A 13,283-nucleotide genomic window follows, 5' to 3' on the forward strand; every position below is an offset into this window, starting at 1 on the left:
AGAGAGGTACACATTTTTACAAATCATATATTCATTCTTTGGACTTCACTATAGCATTTTAACAAAGATGCTGACCATTAAATGTTGTTTATACTAGCCTCAGGGCAGAAGCCATCTACTTATTTAAAATTAATCTTTAGCCAGCTATTAGAAAAAAATAAGCAAAACTGTCTGAGGCAAGAAATGTAAAATATACACTATGTGATGCCATGAAAAGAACTTTGGAGTGGACAGCCCAGGGGTCTTATTGAAGCATGGCCACTTACATAACTTTGGGTAAGTTACTCTGAGCCTTAGCTTGTTCATCTGTAGAAGGATGAGATTAATTCAAAGCATTGTTGCAAGGATTAAATGAGATAAAATGCCAGGCACATAGTAGAATAATCATTCCCCTTTTTTCTATTCCAAGTTTTAAATAAAGTTGGGTGTGTTTTTGAATGGAAGAGTATCAGTACTTTTATTATTTGAAGTTTGAAAAGGGTGACATTTTCTAGTCTCTTTTTTGTAGTATATTCTCCTAGTTGAAATATGGATGCAGCCTTTTGATGTTGAGTTGCATTTTCTTGAGTGTCTAAGCTGCCAAAAATAGCTTGTTTACTTTGTATTAAATAGTAGATCTTAGCGATGTTAGAGGAAAGACAATGGTGGATAGTACTGTATTTGCTTTAACTGTCATTGAAACATCCAGTTTTCTTCCATGTTAAAGTTTAGTTGTCTTATTTAGGTAGTGCTTTAGTTGGCAGAGTACAGAATAAAACCCTTGAGGTAGGGATTCAGATGATTTCCTAATATCTGATAGAATCATCAATAATCCTTGCCTAATTCTTATGTAACTTTAGAGAATATTCTCTTTTCTAAAAAGAGAATATCAGAACACAGTGAAATGTCTCAGAGTTCTCCTGAAACATTATATTGCCGTTCCTCCCTGCCAGCCAGGCGCGCCTCCAGTCCTCCCCTCGGTCCCCAGCAGCGGAACAGCGGCTGGGAGGCCTTCCGGCGCCGTTTGCTGCGTGGCCGCCTCCTCTGCGGCGCTACGACGTACTGCGAGAAGTAGAGCTCCGGGGTGGAGATGTGTCTCTTCCTTGAAGACCTGCGGGAGGGTTCCTGCATCCTCTGCCTCTGCTCCAGGGCGTTTGTGGAAGATCGGAAATTGTGCAGTTTGGGATTAAAAGGCTACTACGTTAAAGACGATGGCAACAGTGCAGGAGAGCAAGCTACAGAAGAGGAAGAAGGTGGTCGTTCCCAGGGCACTGCAGAGTCACGTGACAGCAAAGACGGAGGCCCAGATGAAAGTGAACTTGATTCTGAGACTGAACTCATGAGAAGTATGGGACTGCCACTTCAGTTTGGTAGGGTTTCTGCACATAAGAATTTTGAGGTATCTATGAATACTAGAAACAAAGTTAAAAAAGAGAAAAATCATCAAAAGGAGTACTTAGATGAAATTAAGAGAGAATCTTGGAGACAAGAATGTGAGGAAGATGACATTTTGGCTTCAGATGATCCATCTTCATCTGAGAATGAGAACACCAGAAGGTATAAACTTCGAACCGAAAAAGACATTGAAGGTGAGAATCTTCCTGCTGAAAATACATTATCTCCACAGCTGGAAATTACGGAGCTCTGGGAGAAGTACTGGAAGGAATACCGGGGGGAACTGCTGTGGCAAAGCTGGCAAGAAAAGCATGCAGGTCAGACACCGTCCTCAGAACCCTGGAACATCCCTAATACAAAGGCGGAATGGGAGCAGCATTATAGCCAGCTGTATTGGTATTATTTGGAACAGTTGCAGTATTGGGAAGCTCAGGGTTGGACTTTTGATGCTTCACAAAGCTGTGATACTGATACTTGTGTGTCTAAAACAGTAGTTGACAACAAGAAAGACGAAAATCGCACGAAAGCAGATGAACTTTCTTCTCCATCTTCATCAATGGATAGCGAAAGCTCTAGTTCAAGTGATAAAGATCATAATGAAATTCTTGATGGACTTAGTAATGTAAGTCTGAATTCAGAGAATGTAGAACAGAGCCGATTAGATCCCTCTGTGTGTTGTGATGGACAGCAGAAGAGAATGCCTTGCTTAGGGCCAAAGTGAACCATGTAATGGAGGAACAAGGAAAGCAGTTTGTCTGGGAACAGAAGCACAAGCCAACCAGCTCAGGGTTCGCAAGAGTCATCAGAAGCAAACACAATCAAAGACAGACCACACCTCATCGGCACTGATGGAGATGAGAATGGCAAAGATCCACCTGAACAGAAGCCAAGCAAATTCAAGAGGAGCCACGAACTGGACATTGATGAAAACCCGGATTCAGACTTTGATGTCGACGGTTCCCTTCTAGGATTCAAGCATGGCTCAGGACAAAAATATGGTGGAATTTCAAATTTCAGTCACCGGCGGGTCAGTTATCCACACAAGAATGTGAAGTACAAGTCAAAGTACTTGGACATGAGAAGACAAATCAATATGAAAAACAAACACATCTTCTTCACTGAAGAGCCAGGAAAAACTTTTCAAGAAAAGCAAAACTTTGAGTAAGGTAGAAAAATTCCTAAAATGGGTAATGAACCAATGGATGAGGAAGCATCGCAGGAGTCAGTTTCTCATAACAACGTGCAAGATACTTGCACAAGCAGTGGTTCAGAGGAACAAGAAGTGTCTGTTGAAAAAGGGGATGACCCACTGGAGACGAGTGAGCCAGAACCTGGAAAGCGTCGTGCCATGTCTCCAGCTGGGGAAGTGGGAACAGAGAAAACTGAGAGGGACAGCACAGAAGTAGCAGTGACAGATGAGGGTGACTGCCCCACCCAGGCTGCACCAGACCGTCTTCAGGTAGAAACCGAAGCTGAAAATAAAAAGAAGAAGAAGAGCAAGAAAAGAAAGGGAATTGGTCTGCCTCCTGAGATCACTGCTGTGCCCGAGCTGGCAAAGTACTGGGCCCAGAGATACAGGCTCTTCTCTCCCTTTGACGATGGGATTAGATTAGACAGAGAGGGCTGGTTTTCAGTTACACCCGAGATCACTGAACACATTGCTGGCAGGGTCAGCCCGTCCTTCCAGTGTGACACCGTAGTCGACGCATTTTGTGGAGTTGGAGGAAATACCATTCAGTTTGCCTTAGCAGGAAAGAGAGTGATCACCATTGATATTGATCCTGTTAAGATCAATCTTGCTCACAGTAATGCAGAAGTTTATGGGGTAGCGGACAAGATTGAGTTCATCTGTGGAGATTTCCTGCAGCTGGCTTCTCGTTGTAAAGGCTGATGTCCTGTTTCTCAGCCCTCCTTGGGGAGGACCACACTACACCACCGCTGAGATCTTCGACATCAGCACCATGATGTCTCCTGATGGCTTAGAAATTTTTCAGACTTTCCCAGAAGATGACTAATAATATCATTTATTTTCTTCCAAGAAATGCTAATATCAACCAGGTGGCGTCCTTGGCTGGGCCTGGAGGGCAAGTGGAAATAGAACAAAACTTTAATAATAGATTGAAGGCAATCACTGCTTATTTGGGGGAACTGATCTACAGATCAGCCTCTGAATCATAAGTGAGGTGGTATAGAGATCAAAAGATCATAGCGGTCAGAACACTATTCACTTGGAATTTCTTCTCTGTATTCACTGATACTTTGTACCCATAGTCAAATGGGTATTTGTACCCTAATACACTTTTTCCCCACATTGATGCAGTACCATCCGGAATTTGCTTTTAAACATCCATTTATTTTATAAAGTTAGTGTTTTTTAAGTTTCTATTGAAAAAAATATGAAATATATTTTGTAATATAGAAATTTATATTCTTTTTCTATTAAAATGGCAGTGAAAGGAAGAAAAAAAAAAACATTATATTCTCAGCCATGCATTTTGGACCAGTTGCTTAGTAATTAGATTTTGAATCCGATTTTGTTTCTTGTCTTGAATCAGTGTCATTTTTTTAAATTAAATATTATTTTTTTATACAGCAGGTTCTTATTAGTTATCCATTTTATACATATTACTGTATATATGTCAATCCCACTCTCCTAATTCATCACACCACCACCACTACCCCCGCCACTGCCCCCCTTGGTGTCCATACGTTTGTTCTCTACATCTGTGATTTTTTTAAATTAAATATTATTTTTTTATACAGCAGGTTCTTATTAGTTATCCATTTTATACATATTACTGTATATATGTCAATCCCACTCTCCTAATTCATCACACCACCACCACTACCCCCGCCACTGCCCCCCTTGGTGTCCATACGTTTGTTCTCTACATCTGTGTCTCTGTTTCTGCCCTGCAAACCAGTTGATCTGTACCATTTTCTAGGTTCCACATATATGCGTTAATGTACGATATTTGTTTTTTTCTTTGTGACTTACTTCACTCTATATGACAGTCACTAGATCCATCCACGTCTCTACAAATGACCCAATTTCATTCCTTTTTATGGCTGAGCAAAGTGGGGTTTTTTTCTGCCACAAAATATTTGGTTAAAATAAATTATTACCAGATGTGGTATATTAAACAGATTATCTTAGAACTGCTATGAGGGAAAGAGGGATTATAATGCTGCATTATACTTTATTCTAAAATGGTATCTTATTTCACTCAAAGTTTCAAAAACAGTTAAATTAGTTTATTAACATAAAATTTGCTTATTTTGCTTATGTTTAATGAAGGCTGAGATTTTTATTTTTCCCCATTTAGGTATAGAAGGTGAGTTTGTATTGTCAAATGAGAAATTTAATTCATAGAAGTCAAAAGCACGGTTTAGATTTTCCCTGTGATAAAACACAAAGACAACGGTCTCTGAACTGAGTCAGGGGCCTGTGTTCCCGTTCCTGTTCTTTCAGCAGCTCATTTTCTTATATTAATCAAGCCACTCAACCTAGCTGGTTCCTAGTGTACAGCAGAGGATGAACCAGGTTGGGTTTTAGTTTTTGTGCTTTAGGGGTTACAGAACTTGGAAGAACTAAAGAAGAGAAAGCCAAGGGGATACTGCTCACATACACATGTAAAAACACCCACTGTAACTTGAGCCCATCTATTTTATATTGGAATTCTGTATAAAATTTCATTTGAAAGAAGAGTGTCACATTTACCCCAAAAATAGATGATGATAATGATGATTTTTAAAATTTAAATTTGCTCAATTAGATTATCCCCAAATCCTCTTCCAATTCTGGCATTCACTGTGTCTGTATTTCTTGTCCTCATTACTTGGAAGCATAGTGTGAAGGGCAGACAGGACTATGAATCAGAAGACCTACTAACTCAAGTTATGGTACTAATTACCTGAGGAAATTATAGCTTCTTAGTTTTTTGGACTAACTGTTCTTTACAGAAACTATCTGTTTTGTAGTCTGTGGTTCCAGGCTACCACAGACAGACCCAGTTTATTTTGGGGTGGAGTTGTAAATATGGAATTGGAATATATTTTTAAACAAGAATAATTGGTAAACTAAGGTTCAGTGTTAATCATAATACTTGACTCCTGTAGGCACCGCTGTTATCCATAATCTTCAATTACTTTATTACTCTCCAATTTTCAGTTGCTCTAATATAATAGAATATTAGTATAATTGACCTAAAATAGATTACTTAAAATATTTTAAGTTCTACTATTGGAATCCATTACATGAATTTTTGTTTTTGTTTTTGAATGGGGCAGAGGTACTTTATTTCACTACTTGGACTAAAAAGTAAAATCAAAGGTCAGAGTTTTCCAGTGGAAACCAAGAGGAAATGTTATGAATATCCAAGGTATAATCAAAATTATATACAACCTAGAGCCAATTCAGAGAGCTCAGTAATCTTCAAAGTGGTTTTCTTACATTAATTAATGCTGATGGCATCCCAAGGGTGAAAGAAATTTAATTCTCATATTTTAGTTACGGATAACCACAGGAAGAATCTGAATGGATCCAGATGTGCCATTTTAATAAGGCAGGTCAACAAATATTTCATCAAATATCTACCACATCAGCAATATATGAGGCGCAAAGTATCCCACTGATGTGGCCTACTTTACAGCCTCTTTTTTTTGTTTGTTTTAGACTTTATTTTATAGAGGAGTTTTAGATTCACAGCAAAACTGAGAGGGGTACGGGATTTCCCACATACTCTTTGCCCCCACACATGCAAAGCCTCTCCCGTTCATCAACATCCCCCACCATCTATCAGTTGTACATATGTTACAATTGATAGACCTACATTAACTCATCATTATTTTCCAGAGCCCATAGTTTACATTAGGGTTCACTCATGGTGTACATTGGGTTTGGACAAATGTATTGGGACATGTATCTACCATAATAGTATCATACAGGATAGTTTCACAGCCCTAAAAATCTTACTGTGTTTTGCGTATTCATCCCTCCATCCCCCCAGCCCTTGGCAACCAATGATCTTTTTACTGTCCCTATTTTGCCTTTATTACATGATGTTTTGGGAAAGCAGGTTTGTCTTTAAAATTATTGTTTGCTTAGGTTTTATATTAAAATTAGTTGCTATTTCTATAAACTGACTACACAAGTTAACCAGACAGTCAAAGGTGGTCTGGAAATTCATAAGTAGTTCATATGTGAATCACTCAAGGAGATATGTACTCATTAAGATTTCAGTGTTCAAAATATTCAGAGTTCAAGGATTATTGTTGAGGGTACGTTGTATACATTTTGTATGCTGGCTTGTGTTTTTGTGACTACTGTGCAAATTGTTAAAAGGAACTGACTAGAAAAATTTTTATTAAATTTCACACAAAGTAGCTATTAGAGGTGACAATATCAGTAAGTTTTTCCAAGTTTTTTGTGAAGAGAATTGCCATCCCTGTTCCCTACTCCCACCAGTAATCAATAATCGTTTTCTCCTTACAAAGTCATGACTGTGCAAAAATGCTGAAGAAATGGTAATGTAAGATAAGGCAATTCAGTAAGTTAAGTAAGTATGAACATGTTGCTGAAGCAGAGGAAAACATAGTATTGTCAGCGAATAGAGACCTCCCCACAGAAGTTCCATAAATGCAGCTTTTAGGCATTAGAGATAGAGGCAGAAGAAATATCCAAAAAGGAAAAGGGAAAGGGTGGCAAACCCAAACTTCCTGAATTTCAGAATTATTTTCCAGGCTGTCCTGGCACTTAGGAATAGGAAGTTTCCTCCTCGTCCATTTGCCTAGAGAGCATCCTTGGCCTCTACCTACTGGATGTAGTAACAACTCCCCCCACCTACTCCTTCAACTTGTAATAACCAAAAATGTCTCCAGACATTGGCTACCTCTCCCACCCCCCCACTGTGGGGTAGGGAAATCACTCCCAGTTGAGAAACACCAGATCCACCACCTTCTTTAGAGTGGTGGTTTATATGCTTATCTGCACATCACCTTTATTTGTGGAACAGAGAACCTGACCTGTATTTAAATGTGTTTCATACCTCCTACTGAAGTATGTTCCAGGTTCGAAGTAACTGATTTACAATGAGCTTTTCCAACAGCTCATTTATAAATGAGGAAATAATGTATTTGTCTGTATTCTCACTCAAGATGTAGTTTGTGCTAACGAGAGACTAAAAATGATATGCAGGAAAGGTGTAGTTGTGACCCATCAAATGTGTTTTATAGGTGAAGTTGTGTATCTCCTTTTTGCATTGGTGCTGTGACTCTTTTTTTCCTTTCAACATACCACTTCATTCATGTTTGGTGTCACAATGATTATTGCATATGTATCTTTTCATTAAAAGGAGTAATAAACTACTAAATATTGGCATAAAAGAGGGTGCATTTTGAATATTATTTATTTAGTATTTTAAAACCAGGTAAATCTGATAGCATGGTGAGCAAAAATCTGAGTCCCAATAAAATGGTTCTAAATCTCAAAAGCTTTGGTGAAGATGGCATTGGTCAGTTCCATTTTTATGAACGTTATCACCAATCTTTTAAAGAACCTTGTCTGAGTTAGAAACAAAATGGCCCTGGTCTGGACTCTTCCTCTAGTGAGCTCTGTGACTTGGGAAAATCACCTCTCTGGGTTTAGAGATTCCTCATCTGTCAAATCTAAGGGGACAGACCAGATAGCCTTCCAGGGCTGTGCCAGCTCAAAATACTGTCAGATTTTTTTTAAATGTTCATGAACTGTGAAATTAATTTTTTTTTTTTAGTTCTAAAACCGTTACAGAGTAGTGAAACTAAGGGAAGAAGATAAAGGTATAAATTTCATTCAAAGATGACTCCAAATAAACTGATCTATTAAATTGAGCTGTGTGTTATATGGAAAGAGGTGCTCATTCAGTGCTAAAAATTACTAGCTCTAAACTGTATGAAGTGATTTTTGTGGGTAGCCAGGTTTGCCCCCGACTACTCTGTGGGAAGAATATTTCAAAGTTAAAAGAGGAAGATTGTGCCTTTGACAACTGAAAACCAAGCTGTCAGAATTATTTTTATTTTTTGCTTCCATTTTGTATGAAATAATTGTGAAGACATCAAATAATGTGAAAGAAATCTCATGGTTGGTCATCTCTATAGAACCATTTAATCGGTTATGGCTAGTATAGTCTGAGATTCTTTTAAACAGTAGAGATAGTTTTTCAAATAGCAATGTCATATTTATTATATAAATCCAGGTCACTCACTCAGTAAATGTAGTGTCCTACCTTTAATACTATACTTTATTGATAAAGTATATAGGTTTTTAGATGTCCTCTAACCAGTTTTGCAGCTGGGTGTGGAGAATAATAATATTCCATTCTAATTCCTAGAATAATTACTTCACCTTCTACAGCAGCAAACACATTTTTATCCTTCTCACTTAATATGCACAGTTGCAAATGTCATATGTCATAAAAATAAATAGTTTCTTTTCAAATTTAGCTATAAGATTTGACAATAATCATTCAGAGCAGTGACCATATTAATAAAAAAATATTTCTCTTCTTTCCTGAGCACTTTAATTTTTCTTCCTGCATCTTGATTGCTTTACTAAATTATAGACACAATATCTGATACTTCTAACCATTTTGAGATTGATTATTAATGAAAGGGGCATAGAGAAAGGAGAACTAATCTGGAAGTTTGTCTCTAAAATGTTGTTATTGAGTTATGACAGATATTTTGTCAGATTTCTCTATTCTCTTATTTAGGTGATGATGGCCCCTTAAGGGTGATCATTAATTTGGGGCAATTAGTTTATTTCTTTTACATGCAGACGGAGACTTAAGGATTTAAATATCAGTGTCTGAATCAAAACTCAGATTTATCTTCGAAGTATTAGGGCAAAGTCACAAAGCTTTCCTGGACTTCAGTGTCCTTTATATAAAATGGAGATAACGGTTCTTAAGAATACTGTGGAGAATGCCTATTAATGAGTGATATGTTCGTGCCAAATATTAAATATCATTTCTAAATAATAGGATTTGATCAAATTATCATAGCATCTTTCTACTTGCATCAAGTATAATTGCAATAGTTGATCTGTAAAAATTAAAGAATAGAACTCAGTCCTTCATATAACTCCATTTGCTTTTAGGGTCAAAGGAAAGCAATCTTTTGGGACAGAAGATTCAACGATTAAGGAGGAAGAGGAAGAAATAGGATAAATTTCCTAAATCATGCAAATTATTGTACTCTGATAATTCAGCTGGAATTTAAACTCTGCTTTTGAAATAGATACTTTTTCTTTCATAAACAAAAATGAGAGCCAATTTTTTTCTCTCTATGAAGGGAGCATACTTCACAGGTGCATTAATTTAAAACACTAAAATAACAGGGTGGCAGCACTCAGTAAGAAACCAGTGTGGCTTTTGGCTACATTTCTGTTGCTTCTAAGTCCTTTTCAAATATTGTAATTAACTATACTGTTTCTGCTGTTTATTCTGCTTATACTAATTTATCCATGCCATTCCTTGAGTTGCTGGTTCTACCCCCTTAGTAAGAAAGAATATGAGAAGAAAACAGTTTGCGTCTTACTGTGGCGATTGCTGTGTCTTGCATGAAGCTTTCTTTATATGTAAATTGTATTTCTCTCCTCATTCCAATCCATTATTTTTTTCCTGTCTCTAGATGTAAGGTTCTTAACGATGTTGGAGATTTCATCAGATGAGGACAAACAGCTGGTGAACATTCTCTGGCTCCTCAGTCCCTTTTCCATATCTTACTAAAACCCCTTTCCATGATAAATACCTGGAAATATTTAGAAGCCCAAATATTCAATTAAACTTGTATTACATTGCTCGCTTTTCTGTGTTTTCACCACATTGTGTCAAGTCATTTGAGGAGATAACCATAATATTATGTGGAAATAATTTCCTTTTCTAGAATTAAATTTGATTCTAATGTTACTACTATAAATTTCATCCTTCTATTAACAAGGACCAAAAGAGTTTTAACAATGTCCTTGCCTTTTTTTTTCTTTCCCCTGCCGCCTACTATTATAAAAGTTGACAGATGTGAATCCCAGGGCAGCTTCTAAGAGGGTATATCAAAATGGGGACCATAAAATGTATTTAATGTAGGAAACTTGGAACTGTTTTGAACATGTTAAATCACTACTCTTTGCAAATAGGAAGAAGAAGCCACCTATGACCAAACTCTTGAATTCCGTAGAGGAGGTGATGGCCAGCCAAGACGATCCACTCGGCCAACCCAGCAGTTCTACCAACCTCCCCGGGCTCGGACCTAATGTGAGAAGGTAAAGTTGACATTGTGAGGAGCTTTCCATGTAAAGAAAGATACTATCATGTTAAATATATAAGTCCAGTTATATATAATATATTATTATATGTAATAATATATAAATATTATATATATATAGTATTTCATAATAACATATAGACCTACCTCATTTTATTGTGCTTCATTGTATTGCACTTCACAGATACTGCATTTTTTACAAATTGGAAGTTTCTGGCAACCCAGCATCAAGCAATTCTATCAGTGCCATTTTTCTAACAGCATTTGCTCACTTTTCTGTCTCTGTGTCACATTTTGGTAATCCTCACAATATTTCAAACTTACTATTATTATATTTGTTATGGTGATCTGTAGTCAGTGATCTTTCATGTTACTATTGCAAAATGATTATGACTCACTGAAGGCTCAGATGATGGTTAGCACTTTTTAGCAGTAAAGTATTTTTAATTAAGACATGTACATCGCTTTTTAGACATAATGCTATTGCACACTCAATAGACAACAGTATAGTGTAAATATAACTTTTATATGCACTGGGAAACCAAAAACTTAGGGTGATTATTTTATCGCGATATTCACTTTATTGTGATGGTCTGGAACTGAGCCCTCAGTGTCTCTGGGGTTTGCCTGTAATAGAAGAAAACTAATGTTTTAAAACTACTTTCAATTATAAAGTATTTAAGATAATACCATAGTACAAACTACTTTTTCTCCAAACCTTTCCCTGCAAATGCTATCCCTAATCCCCTTTTTTCTCTATACCTACTCTTTTCTATTGGAGGTGATGACAATCAGTGAAATGACTATAGGTTTGAAAGCAGGAAGAAGATGAAAGAAAACAAAGGACTAAATAATTATCAACCTGGGTAATTGAGTTTATTTTTTGTTTAATTGCTTTCAGTCCTTTTTAAGAAAGAGGAAATGTTTCATATATATCTTCAGGAATTGGATGAAGACAACATGACTGCTTATTGAGATGTAATTTTGGGGCCTTATGCTGTCAGTACAGAAACTTTCATCTTAGAGTTTCAGAAAGAGAGGTGGTATCTGAAAATCATCTTCAGTAGGAAGGAAGAGAAATATAACAAAGTCAGCAAATTATAGGACCAATCTAAGACATTCTCATTTTGATGAACAAAGACCTTACTTCTTAATATGTTTTTAGAAAGAAATACTTTCACCATCTCTGGTAACATTTCTATTTTTTCCTTATGCCAGGGTTTTTGAATATTTTTTTTTTAATAATTAGAGTTTTCCCATTACAGCTTTTGTTATACATCACATAAGACTATTTTAGACTTTATATCTTTTTTCTTAGTCTCTTCTTAGTAGCAAGACTATTGAGAATTTTTAAGAAATTGTTCCCAATTCCTTATTTCAGCTGTTCATTCTGATAATGCTGTTATCCACATTGTATTTGTCCCCTACTGTGTGACTCTCAAACCAGCCAAGACTGTTTAGCACTTGAAATGCAGCTAGCCTGAATTGAGATGTGCTATAAATAAAAAATGCATACCAGATTTCAGACTTAGTTTGAAAAAAAACTCAATAATTTTTATTATTTATATATCAAAATGATAATATTTTAATAGATTGGGTTAAATAAAAAGTTATTATAATAATTTCACCTGTTTATTTTTACTTTTTAATGTGGCTACTAGAAAAGTAAGAATTACGTATGTCTCACATTATATTTCTGGACAGCACTGTTCCAGAGTCTTATATCTCCTGCAGCTTCCCCAAAGCTCTTTCATTGGTTAAAAATTAGTTCTGTCATCCTAAATGAAAAAAATGTTTTCCTGTATTTTCTAGCCCTTTGCTCCTTATGTAATAGTGTGCCTGGAGCAGAAGCCTGATGCTATTTGACTTCTCATTTACCCGAGTAAGCCAGTATAGCACCTTTTTCCCTCTTATCGTTGGTTTTTCTTTGCACTTAATACAAGGCTGTCAAGTAAACAAACGTGACCTTTTGCCCACAGTATCACAGAAGAGCTACTTCTTGACTTTGGGCATTTTTCTGTAGCATGCAAGAATTGACCAAAGCAGAATCAAAGTATACGTAAGGACTTCAGCAACTTTACATTGTGCACGGTTGAACATCCACTTTTAAAATAAGCTCAGTGTGCTTATAATTAAATCTTATTTAAGGTAAATGAAAACAGAATTCCCTGTTAGCTTTACAGGGTCTTCTAAATTGTTTAAAACAGGTTTTAAAATGAGGCCAAAGGTTCTCAACCCTCTGATTGCTCTAGGACAGTGGATGCAGGACTCTAGGGCTCTTCAAGGGTGCCTTAGGGCTGTTGAAGGGAGGGCTAGAAGTAGAGAGAAGATGGTGGGAGTGAGTAAGAGTGTAGCCAATGGGTAGAACTCTCAGTCCTCTGGCCTCTTCTTTAGTGTCTTTCATATGTTTTATACATTAGGGTTCCATCAAAACGTTCCTTTGAAAAAGAGTACACTGCTTAAAAGTAAATTATAAACCATAGCCCTGGGGTAATTGTAGCTTATTCGTATCAAACTGTACAGTGCAAATTGTTCCTAATCAACTAAAACGTTACAATCTAAGTGGTTCTCTATGTTCCCTGAGCTAAAACTTCCATCTTTCCCAGATGCTT

The 13,283-nt window shown here is 36.7% G+C and overlaps 1 protein-coding gene and 1 pseudogene across 1 annotated transcript in view; both read left to right on the forward strand.

The window, feature by feature from the left end:
• Positions 1 to 13,283, forward strand: part of TDRD3 (tudor domain containing 3) — a 161,334-nt gene that overhangs the window by 144,792 nt on the left and 3,259 nt on the right. Inside the window, exon 13 of the mRNA XM_024767216.1 lies at positions 10,544 to 10,669. Within this exon, the coding sequence (XP_024622984.1) occupies positions 10,544 to 10,660 (117 nt within the window). The 3' untranslated portion in view covers positions 10,661 to 10,669. The remainder of the gene's footprint in view (positions 1 to 10,543; positions 10,670 to 13,283) is intronic.
• Positions 799 to 3,552, forward strand: LOC112414655 (trimethylguanosine synthase pseudogene; annotated as a pseudogene).

This window comes from Neophocaena asiaeorientalis, unplaced genomic scaffold (assembly GCF_003031525.2).
Source record: "Neophocaena asiaeorientalis asiaeorientalis breed wild unplaced genomic scaffold, Neophocaena_asiaeorientalis_V1.1 scaffold127, whole genome shotgun sequence".
Classification (NCBI taxonomy): domain Eukaryota; kingdom Metazoa; phylum Chordata; class Mammalia; order Artiodactyla; family Phocoenidae; genus Neophocaena; species Neophocaena asiaeorientalis.